General features: G+C 36.8%; 2 protein-coding genes across 3 annotated transcripts in view; both read left to right on the top strand.

Annotated features, from left to right (window-relative positions):
- The window catches only part of LOC141406282 (uncharacterized), a 33,235-nt gene extending 28,846 nt beyond the window's left edge, over positions 1 to 4,389 (top strand). For both annotated transcript variants that reach the window (XM_073991532.1, XM_073991531.1), the window contains exons 2-4: positions 2,329 to 2,378; positions 2,446 to 2,791; positions 2,845 to 4,389. In XM_073991532.1, the coding sequence (XP_073847633.1) occupies positions 2,329 to 2,378; positions 2,446 to 2,791; positions 2,845 to 4,255 (1,807 nt within the window). In that variant the 3' untranslated portion in view covers positions 4,256 to 4,389. The remainder of the gene's footprint in view (positions 1 to 2,328; positions 2,379 to 2,445; positions 2,792 to 2,844) is intronic.
- Positions 4,390 to 14,943: 10,554 nt separating this feature from the next.
- Positions 14,944 to 15,514, top strand: LOC141406744 (uncharacterized). The gene is made up of 2 exons (XM_073992715.1): positions 14,944 to 15,119; positions 15,175 to 15,514. The coding sequence occupies exons 1-2, from the start codon at positions 15,050 to 15,052 to the stop codon at positions 15,474 to 15,476; spliced, it is 372 nt and encodes a 123-aa protein (XP_073848816.1). The 5' UTR covers positions 14,944 to 15,049; the 3' UTR covers positions 15,477 to 15,514.
- Positions 15,515 to 20,536: the final 5,022 nt, after the last annotated feature.

Genomic DNA, 20,536 nt, shown 5'->3' with positions numbered 1-20,536 from the left:
ACAGCCAGGTGCCCTTATGAATATCGAGATGATTAAATATGGTACTGCTAACTACCATGTTTTTTGCAGCTGCAAAGTCTATCAGCCTCATACCATTGTCAGATGCTTCACTGTGGAGGCTGAATTTCCCGACTGTTGGGCCAAAGATATTCTCCTTTCCAATTTTGGCATTAAAATCGCCTAGAATGATTTTAATGTCATGGGCAGGGCAACGGTCATATGCTTCTTCTAAGCGCTCGTAAAATATATCTTTGGTCTGTTCGTCCTTTTCTTCAGTGGGAGCATGAGCGCAAATAAAGCTGATGTTGAAGAATTTAGCTTTTATTCGAATTGCAGCAAGTCTTTCATTCACTGGAGTTAAGCTGGATACCAGATGTTTTAGTCTCCGACTAACTACAAATCCGCAACCAAACTCATGCTTTACGTCATGGCAGCTATAATACAGTGCGTCACCTTTAGGTTTTGTTGTGACGCCTTTCCCAATCCATCGTATTTCCTGTATGGCAGTAATATCGGCCTTGTACTTTTCAAGTACGTCTGCCAATGCGAAGACTGCACCTTCTCTACAAAGAGTGCGAACATTCCAGGTGCAGATTCGCAGATCATGGTCCTTAAAACGTTTGCGGGGTTCGTCAACTTTAGAGGGGTTTGTTTTTCTATTCTTTCGTTTTTTCATAGTAGGCTGTTTTTTCTAGGGGAGGGTTACTAACCCGACTCCCAAACCCAAGTTTTTAACGTTCTTATGGGTGAACGCGCGGCACATGTCAGCTCACTTCCTTTAACGGATGTTAAAGGCAGTTCCCCAGGTGACACCACGGGGAGGTCAGTGTCCACTTGAGATCAAAGAGCGACCAAGATAAATCCTGGGCTTTGCCATGTTAAAACCGGTCAGGACCGTTCCTTGGTATCTTCCATCCCCTGCGTCAACCAAATGAAGTACTTAGTGGGATTTCAGAATTGTGTATACTTTCTTAGGGCAGGACTAAAATATAGGGTTTTTTGAAAATTGTTGGGTATTTTTCTTAATTAATTGTGGACGTTCCGAGGTTGGGATTTTTATGAGTTTTTGATTCATTATGTCAGGAGGCATTGACCTGCCCATTATCTAACGAAGTAGATAGATAGATACCCTCGAAAAATTGTACCATCGTTATATGGACCGCAAGTACAACCTGCTGCAAAAAATTAAAAACTATCAATTTAATTCAATTAGAATAGGTAGTACCTTTTTCAATTATATTTTATTCAAACTTATGCTGATGAACCAAAAAATTGATCACTTTAATTATATGTAATTGGGATATTTTCCTAAAGTATGGCAACACCGTAACGTTTTTTTCTCGTGAATGTTGGCATAGTGTAGGACTTTCAAAAACTATATAGTATGGACCTCTAATACAAACACAGTAGAAAAAACCTTAGAATATACAAAGAACAAAATTCAAACCTGTTCAGATGAGCGGGAGTGTACATATTTGTGGAAGAGATATTACGATGTGTAAAGTTTAAACCAAATCGGTTACTCCCTTCGAGAGTTATCATGTACACCATACTAGAGAAAAATCGTAAACTTTTGTGGTGGTACACAAAGGAATGGACCGATATGAAACATTTTCAAACTTGATCTACGTTTGGACAAAATACGCAAAGTTTGGACCAAAACTATTGATTCGTTATAGAGTTTTCAGGCAAACCATCCAGCCATATAGACTTGAACATACACTGGACTGAATCGATTTCAAATTATCACAAATGACTACCATGCCTTTGATTCATACATTAGCACTGGTAGTATCAGTGTCATGCCGAGAGGTATCAGTTTTTAAACTGTTTTTGTAACCTCAGCCTTTGGGCTACTCCTTCCCTCATTCATAATGGCAACATCGGACCCAGAGACTAATATTTTCTATGAATCTAAATTCTTCCACACCCATTCTTAAGAATTTTTTCCTTTTCTCCAAATAATTCCCTAACATCCCTCGTACCGGGGGGTTCGTGTGCTTGTATTTGTATTTGAAATGGCAAAAGACATGCAAAAAATTCCTTCATAATGAATAGGAAGAATTGTAAGAAAACATTGAAGTGATTTTTATTGCCTTTCCCAACGTTTGCTGGTTGGCCGAGGGAATGCCACCACAATGTGGAAACTAGAAGTTCAGTTGTTCTTGAACTTTGCAAAAAGTTAGACGCCATTGGAGACCGACGACCACCAAAAGACGCAACAAGGATATTGTTTTTATTTTTTATGTTAGACGGTTTTTATTTTTAAGATTTCTCTGTTACTTGGCCAACGAAGTAATCTAATGTTCAACTCCATTTCAATTGCAGATACAGTTTTGAAAGTGATCGGTTATCAGTTTCGGAGCCAAATTTGGCATGTAAGTTGCTTTTAAAACAAACATGGATAATACAAAAAAGAGACCCATATTTTATCAATTTTTCCAGTTTCCAGAAAACCCAACGATCGTTTCGCCATAAAACAACTGCATGAATACATTTCTGTGGACCAATTAAAGTTCTATAGACGACGAAATCCACCAGATTTCTTAAGCAAAAGTCAGCTGTGTCTTTCCCACCCCTTGGTAGAAACGAATGAGAACGAGCTTCCATCTAAATCAACATTGAGCCCATTAAGCACGGAATACAGTTGTCATTTTAAAAGTTTCCCTCTGGCAAAAAGAGTCCAATCCCTAAGGCGTGCTACATCATTGCGCCTAGAAGGTTTAATGCCCTTCAATAGATCAGAACATCAGGATCAATATCTTTGGTTTACGCCAGAAGACTGGAGAAGGTGAGTGGATATCTGAATCTTATTTTATCTTTTTATTTACCTTTTTCTTTCAGTTGCCGTTCATTTCCCATGCGAAAACCTGAAAGTCTGCGTTTGGTTGGACCCTTTGCAATGGAAGCCGAATATCGTTCTTCGTACATAACCTATCCCATGGTAGATCGCACCACAAAAATCCTACCACGAGAAATGTTTCGCCTGCACTCTCCTCCCAAGCCTAAGTTGGAGGAGAATAGCAGTCCCGACGAAATTGAAATTATTCACAAGCTAAGCGAAGATAAACAACAACGGGAACGGGCTGCCGAACAACAGCAAGAATGCCATTTACAAAAGCGTGCAGTTACCGATGAAAAAGATCCCAAAACTTCCCCATCTGAATACAAACGTCAGTTTGTCCCACCATCTGCCAGCGAAAAGGCTTATTCTATACCTCAAATGAGCCACATTAAAATGCAGGGCAATTTCCATACCATACCCGAATATCAGGACAGCTTCAAGATGTATGCCAACTATAGCAAACCCGAAGCCATACGAAAGGCCGATAACTTACGTATGTCCGGCTCGGAAATTCAAATGACCAATGACAATGAAAATACTTTACCGGAATATCGAGAGAAGTTCCACCAGCCACCAAGAGATATTGAAAAGGAAAAACCTCTAAAGACAGAGGATCATCTTAGACCGAATGGACAGTTTTCAAAAGATGTGCCAGAATATTACGAGAGCTTCCGTGATCCCCAGATCAAACAAGTACCCGAAAAGGGTAAATGTCGTGAGCCTTATCTACATTTAAAGGGGAAACTGGAATTTAATCCCGAATACCGAAACACTTATGTCGACTTTCCCCGTTCAAGGCCGGTTGTAACAAAACCAACTTCCAGTTTTCGTTTGCCCACCTCTAATATCAACTCAACCACCACTGTTAAGCCCAAACGTTCCAGCCCAAGCCCCTCCAGATACGAACATGAAGAAGATATTTTAAAACCAATACCAAGTATTATTGAACCAGATTCTGATTTCACAAAGTCTCCAGAGTACCGAAAGGCATGTTATCAATACCAGCTAAGGGAGAGATCTCCAACACAAAAGGCCATACCGGAAATGCCGGTTAAAGATTCAAAGAAATTTATTCGAAATGATCGAAAATCTCCCATACCACATTCCAAGGCGGCCAGTACCACCAGTAATTATCGCCAACGTAGAACTTCCATATTGGATTCTCAATCGTCTTCACCGGGCATGGAAAATATTGGTCAAATACGGCATAAACCTGTCCGATTTGGTCGTCGGGCTGGTGATTCGGTCCTGAGAAATGCTGAAAATTGTCGTTCCAATACTTCAATAATAGAGGGTAACCCCAAATATACCCTGTCCCAGCGTAAAGATGCCGCCTTCAATGCGGAAAACATTCACGATTCGTTTGTTGTTTTGGATCAGAAACCTGGTAAACGTTCCCATTGGATATAGTAATTGTAGTAGTAGCATTTAATATACATACCTATTTATTAGAATTCTCACAAAAATCAGCAGATACACCCAAAAGAAAATTTAAGAAACTGCCACCTGATAATGTAATAAAATTATCTTCATTTTTAATGTCATTTTGTTTCATATTTGTTTTTTTAGAAAAAAAAGTGAAAGACACAGATGAATCAAAGGTAATGTTCACAAAAATCCACTAAAAACATGGGGGCTTCATAATCAACAAATCACCGTTGCTCACAAACATTTTTTAATCCACCTAAATCAATGATTAAATCATTAAATTATAAAACTTTTCTACAAGTTGGACTTTGATTTGAAATGGGTAACAAATGTTCTATATCGGAAAATCGACATACACAAGTTCATATATATATATCCAAGGGTCCATTTTTCTAATCTGCTGCCAAATTTTACATTTAAAATACATAAAAATATCCGTTTCGATTTAAAGGCTGTGTCTGTTCGCAGAAGTCAACGAAATTGATTAGTGAAATGAACGCTTAAATACCCTACAACGCAATACCACACACTCTCGATAAAAAAGAAAAAACCTGTCGTTCTATTTATGTCCTCCTTCACGAATTATATTGAAGTAAAATAGAATAGTTAGTTTACTTACGTTTATGAAAGAATTAATATTGCTTTTACAACAAAATTTTCATATAATTGGATGTACAATCGTTCCGAAGAGCAAACATAGATTCGGACCACTACCTTGTTGCAGCGAAGGTACGTACCCGTCTAAACGTTGCAAATAAAGCACGAACAGATACAACACGGAAGTTGGAGATCGGTAAGCTGCAAACACAACAGATACCAACAGCATATTCAACTCAACTAGCCCAATTGCTTAATGAAAGCACTCCTCGTCCCGATAACATATCAGCACAATGGCAAAATATTGCCCACTCCATGCAAACAGGCGCCAAAATCCATACTTTGATAGCAGAGACCTCCACCAAGGAATCCATGGTATGACCAGGAATGTCGTGCTGCTACCGAAGAGAAAAATACGGCATATAGGGCTACTCTACAATCAGTAGCAACGCGTAGTGCACGAGAGAGATATCGGGAGAAAAGGAGAGAGGAGAAACGTCTTTTCCGCAGGAAAATGAGAGAAATGGAAAGGCGGGAGTGTAAAAAAATCGAGATGTACAGGAGCTAGAATGAAGTCCGAAAGTTTTACCAAAGAGTAAAACATCAAACCGATGGCTTTGGCAAGGTAATTTTGTAACTAATGCATATAGTGTGCTCAGGTTATGGAAAGAACATTTTTCCAAACTGTTGGTATCCGATAGTGGCGATGACGACGAAGATACCACAGATCCAATCCCAGAAGATGGTATTGAATGTATACCGCCCAGCCAGGATGAGATAAAGACGGCAATAAACCGGCTGAAGAATAATAAGGCTGCAGGAGCCGATGCACAGTGTTCCCACTTGAATGGGAAGGTGCGACAAAAATATTAATAATCGTCGGATCAATCTGATTTTTTCAGCATATGCTAAAAATAAGTAAAAAATACTTTAGCACAAAAATCATCAATATGGGTCCAGTTTTTCCTATAGCCCCCGATTTCAGGTATTTTGAAGTCTTTGTCTACATTTTCGGCCCTAATTGGCTATACTTTTGTATTTGGGGTTCCCAATGGTTTTCTGTTTGGAGCTCTTAGTGGTCAAAAAACGTCTCCGACTGGTATCGTGGACAGGAAAAGAAACAAATTGTTCCAATTGAGGTCAGAATATTTTATGGTAGTTCGGTGCGACCGAAATTTACATTTTTACTTCTTTTTCATATTACATACAGTGAGTCAACAAAGTATTTTGGCTCTTTAAATAATTGAAAAATATTTAATAAATTCGTTAAAAACCATCAAGTTAGAGGACAAACAGTGGAATATTTGTATGCAGTATATTTGTAGGTAGTTTAAGATCCAATATCTGCAAGAACCGCTTCAAAAGGCTTGCTTGTATTCTAGATATTGACAAAAATTTATAACAACACAAATAATTTTACGTCAAAAAAGTATTTTGCCCATGGTGCTAAATTCGCCTTTATTTTGCCTTTAAATATTTTTTTGAGAAAATAATTTTTTGGTACACGCTTGAGCTTTTCATGGTAACAATTGGTGAATATCACATTCTATGAGCGTTTCGCACCGATTGCGCCATCTTGCGGCATGTTTTCGCGAGCATTTCCTTAAATTTTTCTTATAATTATTTGTTCAACAATATTTAACATGTATTTTTGTCATTCCCGACATTAATCTCTAAACAATCGGTGAAAAATTACTTCTCGCTGTCGTCAAATCATATCAAATGCATTTAAAATACATAAAAAGATGAGATGTATCGCAAATAGTGAAAGAAATAACAGTTTGAAGCTATGGAAATCAAAAATTGAGACAAGAAATTATTAAAAAAATGGTATTTTGAAGCCTTTGTCTACATTTTCGGTCCTAATTGGCTATACTTTTGTATTTGGGGTTCCCAATGGTCAAAAACCTTCTGCGCCAAAAATTGTGGTCTTAGGTCCAGGTTTCGGTATAGCCCACATATTGCGGTACCTCCCGATTTCAGGTATTTTGAAGCTTTTATCTACATTTTCGGCCCTAATTGGGTATACTTTTGTATTTGGGGTTCCCAATGGTCAAAAACATTCTGCGCCAAAAATTGTGGTCTTAGGTCCAGGTTTCGGTATAGACCTCATATTACGGTACCTCCCTATTTCAGTTATTTTGAGGTTTTTATCTACATTTTCGGCTCGAATTGGTTGTAATTTTCTATTTGGAGTTCTTAGTGGTCATAAAAGGGCTCCGACTGGTATCGTGGACAGGAAAAGAAACAAATTGTTCCATTTGAGGTCAGAATATTTTATGGTAGTTCGGTGCGACCGAAATTTACATTTTTACTTCTTTTTCATATTACATACATATATCAAAAATATATGTACATATGTAAAAAAATACACTCATAAGTAGATCACAAAACAAGTAAAAAAGTATCAGTCGGCTTTGTCGACAGAGATATACCCTCAGCCTGTGTATATTGAAACAATTTTTTGTCCAAAATACGTATGTATTTAGGGGGTTTTAAAAATGTTGAGCGTTTGAACCGACAAAAAATTTGATTAGGATTAAAGATCAAAAGTTTTGCGGAAGAGATACTAAAAGGAATGGACCGACATTGACCGTTATGGAAGTGGATCTCCAGCCACAACATATGGTGCCATAGGGGGTTTTTACACTCTTCGGACTGTTTGCTCAAGAAGTGTGGATTTGCCCCTGTAAAAACTTTTACCATCGTAATTGAGGCAGCGAATGCAAGTTGCTTCAACAAAAATCAAAGTGATTCGATATCAGGTCTTAAAGTGAATTTATCCGAAATTTTGTGTGGGGGGTACCGGATGGAGTAGACAAATATAATTCATATTTGAACCTGATCTATATCTGGTAGATATATTAGGATGTGTAAAGTATGGACCAATTCAAGAGTTACCGTACGAACACTTTTTCCGAACATTTTTCAACTTTTGTGGGGGAGGTACCTGAAGGAGTGGACCGATATGGCTTATCTTCGAACTTAATTTATGTTTGGACAAAATATTACTAAGGCCAAATTTTGGACAGAATCGGCAGATCCGTTCGAGAGTTATCTTGCGCTCCAACCACCTCACATGGTTCATAGGGGTTTTTTGCAACTTTCAGGCTATTTTCTCAGGAAGTATGACTTGCCCCTGATGAAACTTGTACAGTCGTATGGATGGCAGTGAATACTAGTTGCTAAAACAAAAATCAAAGCGATTCGAGAGATGGCCTTAAACTGAACTTTTCCGAAATTTATCTAGTAGAAGGTTTACGCTATACAAAGTATGGACCAACTCGGTCACTCCCTTCAAGAGTTATCGTTCGCACAAACTTTCCGAACATTTTCGAACTTTTGTGGGGGAGGTACCGGAAGGAGTGGACCGATGTAGCTCATCTTCGAACTTAAACTAAGTTTGGACAAAATATTACGAAAGCCAAAATTTGAACCGAATCGGTTTATCCGTTCGAGAGTTATCGTGCGCTCCAGCCAGCAGGACAGACAGACAGACGGACGGACATGGCTAGATCGACTCCGAATTGTCTGAAACACATTTCGTCCAAACATACTTGGGGTCTAAAATCATTATTTCGATGAGGCACATTTTCATCGTATCAAAGTGTATATACCCTCCTTAGCCTAAAGGCTGAGGGTATAACAAAAATGTCTAAATCTTTAATGCAAAAAAACCAAAACAAACAATTAAAACACAAAACAAAGAAGAAACTGCGAATACAGTAATACGCATATTCACTGAAACGACCAGAGGCATCGTCAGTATTTTTAATGTCACACACGGAAATGCATATATGCTAACATGGGGCGCCTTCGCCACGTTTTTGTTCAAAATGTTCTAATATCGACACCTAAAGTTAAAGTTTTTCCAAATATTATTTTTGGTAAAAATATAAGCATATCTTGACTATAAGTTTTGATATATAAATGGTTATTATTTTGTTTTTAAAATATTATTTTTGAGAATTTCCAAAATGCCAAAAAAGTGGCGAAGCCTCCTCACCCATGGGTTAGCTTCGCCATTGATATAAGACATTCGCCAACGGACTCTAAAACTATAATTTACCATACTTCTTTCTTAAATATCAGCATTATGCAAAAAAGGAACACGTTTTCTATTGAATAATCAAAAATGATTCTAAAATTCACTAAAATAACCAGATTATAGTACTTAATTGAAATAGTTATCTTGAATTTAGGTACAAAAATCATTATATTACTAAAACAAGATACGTTTAGGATAATGTTTGATTTTAACTTCACATTATAGTGCGGTTATCTATGACATACAAAATTTAAGTTAAACATTACAAATTTCTAACATTAAACCACCACATCCCTATCATGGCTTAGGTGTCCCACCCCTTACAAACTTCATAATTCCAGCAAAAAAGTCCTCCCAAAATCATGGGTTTTGTAAGGGATTTTTGGCAGCCGTAACTACTCGCAAACTCCCTTTCTTCCCCATTATTTTTACAAGGGCATGTCGCACTCAGTTTCTAGTTATTTTATGACCACTAGAATAACTAGTTATACTGTGCCAATAGAAGTTGAAAAGTAAAGTGAAAAAAATTCTATTTTTGAACAGTTGATGTAGAGACTTTTTTAATTTCATCACACTTCTTACTTTTATTTTACTTTATTTTATTTCGCTCGCTGTGCGAGTTGAACACACGAACCCTCTGATTTCTAGCCAATGACACTACATACTATGCCACGCACACGAACACTAAGGGTTGCTTAAGAACTTAAATGTGCAGTACACATGTGCACCACGAACTGTTATTTTTTAATTAAAAAAAACTCGCGTGCCGACAGTGAGCGTTGAACACACAACCCTAGGGTTTATAGTCGGACACACACTCACTGTGCCACCGTCCTCATTACTTAGTGAGGAGCAAAGTAAGTAGGTTTACCTTGTAATTTTTTTAAGAAGTATCCCATTACTTTTCAGATTACTTGTAATGGGAAAAGAAGCTTGTTTACATTGCTTTGTAATGGGTTACGTAATGACTACCGGATCCAAATTTTTGCTGGGATATTAATATAATGACATTTGTAATTGCTTTTTTCATGCGAATTATTGGGATTTATATTCTTCAGTAGTTGTTGTCTAACGGTACAAAATAGGTTTTTGATATCACAAAAGGTAAAGAAGATATCGGAAAATATACCTACCATAATTATTTTTTCCAATACCCTGAAAACACAAAACAGCGTGCGTCCGCTGTCATACCTATGACTCAACTGCCAACTTTTGGGAGAGGATAGATCTTCATTAAACTCAATATTTTTTCTAGCACTTGTAGTTTCCGAAAAAATAGTCATCGGCGGCTACGCCCCAGTGGCGAAGGCGCTAATGTTACCATATATGCAGCTGGAATCAAATTTTTTGTAAACTTGGAAAAAAAATCCACTAAAAAGTATTATAAAAAATGTGATTTCCAGTACATTTTATTAGAATAATGTGTACAAATTTTTATGTAAAAGTAATTAGAAAACCTTGTACTGAAAGTTCCATTTCGAAAAAAAAAAAATAATTTTATCCTTTCAATGTTGAGTTACTTGCCTTGTACGAAGCCACAACCTTACTGATGTTTTTAAAGTTTTTAAGAGATCATACGTAAATGTCAAATTCTTCTGTTTTGTTTTGTTAAATACCGTTATAAATTACAAAAACAGGGCTGAAATATTAAAATATGATATGTTTAGAGACAATTTCCTTAATTGTCGCAGAGATTTGCTGATATCGATTTTTCGATTTTTGTCGCAGGTTGGCACCAGAGTGCTATGGCTTGCCAGCCGAGCTGTTCAAACCCGGAGGCGACACGCTGATAAGGTGTATGCATCAGCTAGTTAGCACCATCTGGCAGAAAGAACGCGTACCCGACGATTGGACGTGAGCATCCTATGTCCAGGCCACAAGAAGGGAGATAAGACTGTGTGCTCCAATTACAGGGGCATAAGTCTGCTCCCTATTGCATATAATATTGTGTGAGAGACTAAAGCCTATGGTCAATGAAATTATTGGACCCTATTAGACCGAGCAAATCCACCATTTACCAGATACTTACCTTGAGACAAATCCTGGAAAAGACCCAAGAAATGCAAAACGACACCTTCCATCTTTTCGTCGATTATGAAGCAGCCTTCGACAGCCCTATACGTTCAAAGGTGTTCCAAGCCATGTCTGATTTTGTTATTCATGTAAAGCTCATTCGGCTTTGTAGAATGACATTAATTGATAATCGGTTCTCTCCGAAGAGTTTATTATCAAAAGAGGTTTCAGACAAGGAGACGGCCTGTGGTGTGATCTTTTAAACATCCTGCTATAGAAGGTAATACGAGACGCGAAGCTCAAAAGAAATGGAACAATACACACGAACAGCCATATGTTACTTGCTTATGCCGACGACATTGACATCGTAGGTCGATCGGTAAAGGAAGTAACTGACACCTTTGCAAAAGTCGAAAGAGAATCTGCTAAAGTGGGTCTGGCGGTAAACGGCGAGAAGACCAAGTTGATGGTGTCGACGCGCAATGCGTCCATAGAGATCGGGCCAACTGTTGACGTTGGTTCCTATAATTTAGAGGAAGTAAAGGACTTCGTCTACCTTGACACCGTCGTAAACACAATCAACAACATCAGTTGTAAAATACGAAAAAGAATAGTGTTGGCCAACAGATGCTACTTCTATCTGAGTAAGCAATTTAGGAATAAAGCCACATTTCGTCAAACAAAAACAACGCTTTACAAAACACTGATACTATCCGTGCTGATGTATGGTTCCGAAGCCTGGATACTTGTGCAAGGAGACAAGGCAGTGCTGGGTGCGTTTAAGAGAAAAATTTTCCGAAAGATCCATGGACCAATCTACGTTGACGGTGAATATCGACGTCGTATGAACCACGAGCTGTATCTGCTATACAATGACATCAGAAGACGTCGGATTTTTGCATATTTCTGAAAATTATTATGCATATAATTCGTTTCTTAAACACTAGAAGCTGGACCTTTGTACGTGTTATTGATTATTTTCAATATGACAACCCATTTCTATCATTGGAACGATGTAATTCTGTATAATAACGTAATATAATAATGTAATTATGTATAATAACGTAGTTATAATTGGTTGAAATTTCAAAAATTTGCAAAAATCCGATGTCTAGACATCAGTTTAGATAAACGTATCGAGATGCAACGAATGCGTTGGCTAAATAATAAGAATGAGCGATGATGAACCCGCTAAAAAGGCGTATAAATACGTGCCACATGGCGGTTTACGCAGAATTGGCAGGCCTAAGCTTAGATGGAGCAAACAAGTGGATGAATAGATGAAAATGCGCGGTATTCCAGAAAGCGAAGCAGTAAATAGAGAGAATTGGAGATCTTTTCTTAGTTCGGCTTATAGAACAAATGTTCTGTAATGGGCCAGCTAAGTAAGTAAGGCAATATAAAATAGCTCATGCACTTATAAGGGAAATATGCACAAATTCAGACAAACCGGCTAAAATAAGCGAAGTAATCGGGTCTGTCCCCCAAAAAAAAAATATATTTTCTTGAAGAGCGAAATTATAGCTATCTTCTAAAAAAAATTCCAACAAATTCGGAGTGTGTTTAATAGAGTTATTCAATGTTAGAGTCATTTTATTCAAAAATAGCCCATGTAACCCACATGTATAATCGAAAGCCCAACGGGAACGACCCCAACGAAAACTCTCCGATTTTTTTCAAGTTTTGTCAGAAGGTAGAGTTTGTTGCGCTGATTACGAATGTATAATTTTCAACGGTTGCGGATCCGGTTCGCCGGTTATTAGACCCGAAAGGCCAAATTTAAAAACCGGGTTAGACCCGGTTCTACTGAACCGATTACTGCAAAGTGGATATCGTTTGAAAGCTTACGGAAGTATCTAACACATAGTGTCGTTACTTTAACCGGTTCGCCTTATAATGTACTTACGCGGCTAATTTTTTATTTGACTTTTAGATCGAGATATCTCGAAAATGGTAAGTCTTTTTTAAGAATCTTAAAGAGGAATCTTGTAGACAATTATTGAATCTACAACTTTTACTTTAGCGAGCTTTTGCTTAGTATTACCGTTTTTGAGAAAAATTAAAAAAACTGAATAATGCCTCCAAAAATGACCGAATAACTTGTTTTGCACACATGGGATTGATGGGGACTTTAAGGACGTTGCTTCTAATGGCCAACCCTAGCACTCCACCAAAATTCAGCTTTGTGGGAATTTTTGCTATTTCCCCCTTATACGCATGTCTATTTTGACCGGACTATTTGGCGAAAGAAAGATTTGTTTTTTAATTTGCTTATTTAATCCCATGTACTATTTTTTGCCGACATATTTCTTTTTACATATCAAGTTTGTTTTTCTGTTTGTAACACATCGAACTAATCATTTGTGACCATATAAAGTATGTATATATTCTCGATCTAGCCATGTTGTAACGAGGGAACAAAGAGAAAAGAAACAACAGTTACTGGAAACGAATCGTTGTCTGCAAGACGATGTCTACGCATGAAAGGAGAATCGAAACGTTCGCTAACAAAAATCCCCAAATCAGATAAAATTATGGAAAATTTCAAAGCGAGATTGTCAAATCAACCATAATTAATTTAAGTGCGGGAAATGCGGATGATATTTTCAAACCCATGAGACAGTCAATGAAACGGGTTTTAATAATGCCAGTGATAAAACCGCTTCATCAGGAGCTAATAAAACAGATGATGATAAACTTCATTCAACTCCCAGTTTTCCTTTGAAACCCATAAAACTTCGATCCTCAATTACACCAACAATTATAGAGCTGCACAATCTCAACGGGACACAGTAGACTCTCCCCAATTGACCCTTTTCTCAATTGTAAATGTTCAAGGATATGTTGCTGGTAAATGATCTACTTTATATTAAACAAAACGTACCAAGGCCACCAAAAATTCTTACAAAGCGGGTAGATGCAGCGCAAAAACTAGGCAGTACACCACCACAAACCCCAAAATCTCCCCAAGATGTGGTTGACTTTTTCCTGCCCCGTACCACGAAGGTGGTAAATGGTATTGGACAGGATGACTTTGCTGGTAAAACTATTGCATTTTGGTTGGATAGCTTTTATCATCATGCGCATGCTGTCACTTTCCACATTTTGTGTTTTCTTTCCCAAAGCCTTTTTAATAATAATAGGAGTTCATTATTTGCTGATGCTGGCCGCTCTCTTCTTGGAGTGCCGTTTTAAGGGGAAGCTCAACAGGACCTTATTCTACTTTCTTCTAACCTATGTTTATATATTTGTCTTGCTAGAGTTTCGTATAAAATTTACACATATTCGCGCATATTCTTCTTGACAATGACCGAAAATCTAACCATGACAATGATTTGGTATGCCCGAGAAGAACTTTCATCTTTGAGGGTATCATTTACAGTGGAATACTTCTTGTGGCTACAATTCCGGTCTATTATTGCATATTGAAACCGAAAGATGTTCTTCTGCTGGTTAAGGATGACCGACATCACTCAACGTGCAATCAACCTACGAATACAAATGTTTAGAATATTTCTCTGTTCCAGAACCTGCAAGAAGCTACTATTTTTTACTACGATAACAATTTTTCCTTTATGTTATCGACAAAAATAGTAAAAATTAGTAGATTCTTGCAGTACTGGAACAGAGCATAAGTTTAATATAAAATGTTCAGAATTGTTGAAAATAAAAAACTTCATTTTAGTTAAAGTAATATTTTAGAATATGTGTTTTAATTTAAATGGGTATTTTGGGCAATGGAAGGGAGTACAAGTCTCCAGGTGTTAATACTCTCTAGCACATGACAAAGCTGTGCCAAAGAGGACGAGGAGAAAGTTTGTGTGTTTTAGGGTAATTGTTTCTCTGTAGTCACTCCCAAATATATTATAAAAATTCAGCATAAAGCAAAAGAAACCTATAATAATGGACCATGATATTCTAAAAATTAAAAAATACATGGTTAAACCCCCATCCAAAGTTCCAAATAAATCACCATGGATTTGGAGTAAAAGGCATGGCAACCTTCATTTTGAATTTTCAAACATCAAAAACATTAGCAACCGTTTATTTGTTGAAACGCTTTCAAATAGAAGACTTCCCTTATTAGTGATTCAAATTCTGCTAACTTCCAAAAAAATATGTGCGAACGTAATATTTCCAGTGAAACAAAGGATAATTTTAAAAGGCCCAAATTGAAAAAGCCTGCTGGTATGTTGCATTCATTTTTCAGCATTCAGAATCTCAAAATGTCTCTTTTTTTCAGTCACACGAAGTCAACGTTTTGAACAATTTCTTTGGCAAGAAATTTACGATGAATATATACGCCACAATGAACGTCTTGCCAAGGGTGATGAGGACAAGGCCAGTACGGAATATTTTGATGAATACTGCAAGGATATGCCACCAGAAGATTTGGAAGCCAAAGAGGCTGTAATTAATCGTTATCCCTTGTATTGCACCACAGCCATAACATTGTGGAATCATGACGGAGATATAACAAAAGATTTCAAGAAACGTTATTCTATCACTAGACCCGTTCAAGAAAATACCGAACAGTTTGGTTGATTGGAAATAAATTTTAATGCAAATTTTGCAAAGTTGTATTATATCGTAGTTTAAAGGGAAAACAGATTTCACTCAAAGAATGACATGAATCTGAAAATCGATTGAATTTTGGCTACCCAACTTAAAAAATTATTACACACAAAATTAAATAACTGCAAAGTCCATATTCTGCATAGAGCTAAGTGGGTATCAGGGTTATTTTAGAGTTTTAGAATGTTCGGAAGAATTGCTGAGTACATTGTTTGGAAAATGTTTGCGAAAGGTTACTTGGTTCAACTCCCAATAGTTTAGCTGCTACTGACCATAACTCCAGAAATTATGTAAACTTCGAGATATTTTATCGATTTTGATGCGCTAAATGCAGTTTTTCTAGTTCTTCCGTTTAGTACGTAAGTTCTTCTACTATAATGTTGCTGAAGACCGCGAAGTAAAATTCCTTTTAGTTTCTGAGATAAAGCCCCGATAAATGGAAAAAATTATCGTTATAGCCAGGTTTAGATGAGGCTATAAAATCCAAACCCGATCTAACAACACGAAACCCAATTAGGGTTTTTGTAGCCTCAGTATTTATTTTCAGAAAATGCCCATTAGAATTTATTTGACGTTTGCGCTATGAAATTGACATTTGAAACCCAAACCCTCTGGGTCAATCCGGTTAAGTGTAACCGGGGTTTAATTCTTAAAGTAAATGTATATCGTGTAAAATAGTCGTAGTGTCCTGGATGAAGAACCTTCATAATATAAACCTTCATAAATAAAACCTTCATAATATTACGTACCATCAATGAAATCTGTCATTGATTTTGAACCAATAAATAAATAAACAAATACACACGTGAAACTTACCAGAAATAGTTTGTCCAATATTTACATACTTACTTTTCTAAGTTAAAACCAGTAAGGAAAGGATCAAAGTCGGGCGGGGCCGACCATATGATACGCTACACCACTGTGAATAGGTAAAATATATATGGGAGCTAAATCCAAATGTGAACAGATTACGATATAATTTGGCACATATATTTCTAGACCAAACACCGTCACACATTCCAAATTTCATCAAAATTAGACATACATAGCGTCTTTGGTGCATCAAATACCAAAAATCGGCCGAAAATTTATATGGGAGCTATATCCAAGTCTGAACTGATTTTGATATAATTTGGCACATTTATCTATAGACCTAATTCCGTAACACATTCCAAATTTCATCAAAATTGGACAGATACAGCGTTTTTGGTGCATCAAATACTTAAAATCTTTCGGCCGAAAATATATATGGGAGCTATATCCAAATCTGAACCGATTTTCACCAAAAGCAATAGCGTTCATTAGGCTAAAAAATGATCTTCCCCACTTTTCAGCCAAATCGAACAATAAATGTGACGTTGCGAACGGACGGACGGACGGACATGCATAAATCGACTCAGAAAGGAACTATGGGTTTATCTCTTTTCCTTAGGCATGTTACATACAAATGCACTAACACATAATACCCTTACCACAGGGTGGTGTAGGCGGTGTTATAATGTCAACTAAATCAATGTTGTTGAAAATTTGCAGATCAACTTAAGCCAGCGATTATTGTTGTGACAGAGACAAGAGCTGTTTTGCCTAATCGTGTTTTCTGTTTGTTAAACGCACACACTCACATTCACACTACACAGCTGTAATTTACTTCTTCCCAGCTAGCATTTGGAAGACTGTTTTTTTTTTTCAAAAATAACGTTGAGGAGTCTTTTTAGAGTCCTTTTGGTGATCAAAAACTGATTAAGTGACTTGTATGATCAGAAAGGGACTCGAAAGTGACTCCCTGTAGTGATTAAAAAGAGTTCAATTTAAAATACAACAATAAATGTGTAGCAATCACAAATTAGTCATTAAAGTGTTAAAAATGTGACCATTTTTTGTTATTTATTGTCACATTTTGATCATCTGGAAGATTGAAAAGTGCTTAATCAAAAAAGGGCCATGCAGGTGTTTGAAAAGTGATTATAATTATGTATCTTCTGATCATATTTAGAACAGTTAGGTGATTAAATCAGTTTTTAATCACCTAACTGTGCTTTGTTTTATTTTTGTTTGGTTCTAAATAAAAAAATAAAATTCTCATATACACTTTCTACAAAACTTTGATATAAATGTAACGTATAATATTAAGTGTACATATAGACAAACACAACACATGTTCAGGTTTTGCCAAGTGAAATGAAGAAGCAGTATACTCCCCGCCCAACATAATGGATAATTAAAAGTCATAACAAAGCAGAAAAGAAAACAAAGCAAAGGAAAGAAAAAGAGAATAAAGGGAAATTTTTTTTTAATTAATTTTTATTTTTTAATTTTTTTTTATTTCGTTTATTAAAAATACTCATAATTGACTCCCTAAAGATTCATAAACGATTATAACATGACCCAAAAAAGACTCGAAAAAGAGTCGAAAAAGAGTCCCAAATTATTCAACAAATCACCAATAAATGATTGAAATGCGAATCGAAAAAGACTTTAGATACCATCAGAAAATGGGCAAAAATTACTCGAAACTAATGCGGAGGAAGACTCATTAGTGATTTGCTTAGACGAGTCGCCTGAGGTTATGTGTTCCTACCGACAAAGGAGTCATTTATGATCGGAAAATGAGCTCATATTCCAGCTTTTTAATCGTGCAGTCGGATGAAAAAAGAAAAATGCTGGCTGGGTTAGCAGCAATGCACAGTGTACAATTTTACGAAAAACCTGGCCAAAACTCTAAAACTGAATGGATTTCGACCTAACCTTTTTCGGGTCGCTGGTTTCACCGGACCAAAATTTTGGAAGTTTATGTTACCGAAAAAGTGTTATTTAACAATTATGTAAACCTTATTGTAAACTTGTATAACTATTACTAGTACTATAATTACTGTTCTTAATTTTTCATTGAAATGGCGTAAGACTTCTTGACCAATTTCCGCTATTTTAGAGCGCTTTGCACAATAACTCGGAATTAATATATGTTCAATACATATGATTTATCAAATTGGAGACTCTCGTCAGAATACTTCAGAAGTAGGCTATAACTCACAACTACAGTATATAAGTGATATCATTTCGGTAAGACCAACATAGCCAAAGCAGTTGTAGCGCTTTGGATATTTCAACTGTAAAATTTCTTAGGAAAATCACACTTTGTAATGTCCTATAACCCCAAGGGCAAAATTGAGTTAAATATGTCTATGGAATGGTAAGGTCCTTTCCTTTGCTAGGTACTTCAAAAAAATAAAAATTAGTTATAACCCCAAAGATATGTTGGTGCCCAATACTGGAAAAATTTTTTTTTTGCCTAATAGTAAATCTTATCATAAAGAACATCTGAAATCCAATAGTCGATGCGTTGGTAGAGAACTAATGCTGAGCAATAGTGAGTCTATCCGTCATGAAATTCTGGCGCCCAATAGTGAGTTTGTTAATCCTAAGTTCTGTAGTTCAATCGTGCATCTGTCAATACACTAATTTTGGCAATCAATCGTTGATCTTCTCTTAGAGAAATTCTTGTTTATCCTCGTGGATCCTTTATATTTTATATACGGGTGCCACTGTGGTGCAATGGTATGCACACCCGCCTTGCACACATAAGGTCGTGGGTTCGATTCCCTGGCCTGGCAACATCAAAACACTTTTCAACGGTGGCAAAATACCCCTCAGTAATGTTGGCGACATTTATTATTATTATTATTTATTTATTTATTTCAGCCATATAAAACTTCTCTACAAAAGTGGTGTCTAAGGCACGCCGTTCGGACTCGGCGATAAACTGTAGGTCCCATATCATTGAGCTAATATGAATCTGGGTGCACTCATTGATATGAGAGAAGTCTCCCTTGTCTCTCATGGGATGTTTGTGGAACAATTATTATTATTATCCTTTATCTTGTTCAGGAGCAAGCAAAACTCTGGCAACCAGTCTTGAATTCTTTTAAAGTGAAATTCTGGCGCCCAATCCAAGGTCTAAACATGTATACGAAAACTCTTAGGTTGTGTAAAGAATTCTTCTTTTAGCAAAAATTCATGAACACAGTTTTGCCAAATCTATTTCAGCCTTTAGGCTAATGAGAGAAATTACACACATTCCTACGGCCAGAATGTGGCTCATCGAAATAAAGGTTTTAGGCCCCCAGGTATGCTTGGACGAAATCCGTTTCAGACAGTTTGGAGTCGATTTCGTGATGTCCGTCAGTCTGTCTGTATTGCCATCCATACTTCCTGAAAAAATGGCCCGGCAGTGGTAAAAAACGCCTACAGCCACCACGAGCAGTGGGTTGTGCGTTGGTCCAAACTTGGACATTGTCCAAACATAGTTTAACCTCGAAAATGGGCTGATATAATAGTCCAACAGTTCTAAATTATACGGTGACCAACTGAAATGACCGGTGGGCGCAATATCTAGTGGAAGGAGTTGGGATCATTAATCTAAATCCATATTTTGTCGGCAAGTTCACACGTCTAAAAAGGACTACAAATTTCTGAAAATTCTCCATACAGAGTCGGTGGAAAAGGGAACTGATGAAGTTGTTTGGTGACAACTGAAACTATAGTATTCCCTACCTTCCGCCTGCAACTAATCAATTTCATATCCACTGTAAAACTTTTTGTTGTTATTCAAATACTTGAATACAACAAAATATGGACTCAAGCTGAAATAAACACAAACTCTCTCTAACTACATAATTTGTTGCGAAAAGTATTTTGGTAGTGTAGCCGGTATTCGATCTGTCCATTCAATTCACACAGGCTAAGGATATATCCCTGCCAGGAAAACCGACTGATACCAATTTAATCGTTGAGATTTTGAGGAACAATAATCGGTTTCGTTGTAATCCGTCTCTTTTGTGTTTCTTCAAAGAATAATCGGCAAAAAAATTCTTATTTGTCCAATACACATTTCAGCAGAGATATTATACTGCAAAATACGGCCTATTTTCTAACAGCAATTTCTGTTATTCGAAGTGAAGTAAATTTGTAGGAAGAGACCAGTTGAAAATAATCTTAACGTACAGAAATTATATCATGAAAACTGGTATAGT

The sequence above is a fragment of the Musca autumnalis genome, unplaced genomic scaffold (genome assembly GCF_047663935.1).
Source record: "Musca autumnalis isolate F117 unplaced genomic scaffold, ASM4766393v1 scaffold_5, whole genome shotgun sequence".
Lineage (NCBI taxonomy): Eukaryota > Metazoa > Arthropoda > Insecta > Diptera > Muscidae > Musca > Musca autumnalis.
The sequence above is the reverse complement of the archived record's forward strand: the minus strand, read 5'-3'. Positions and strand labels throughout refer to the sequence as shown.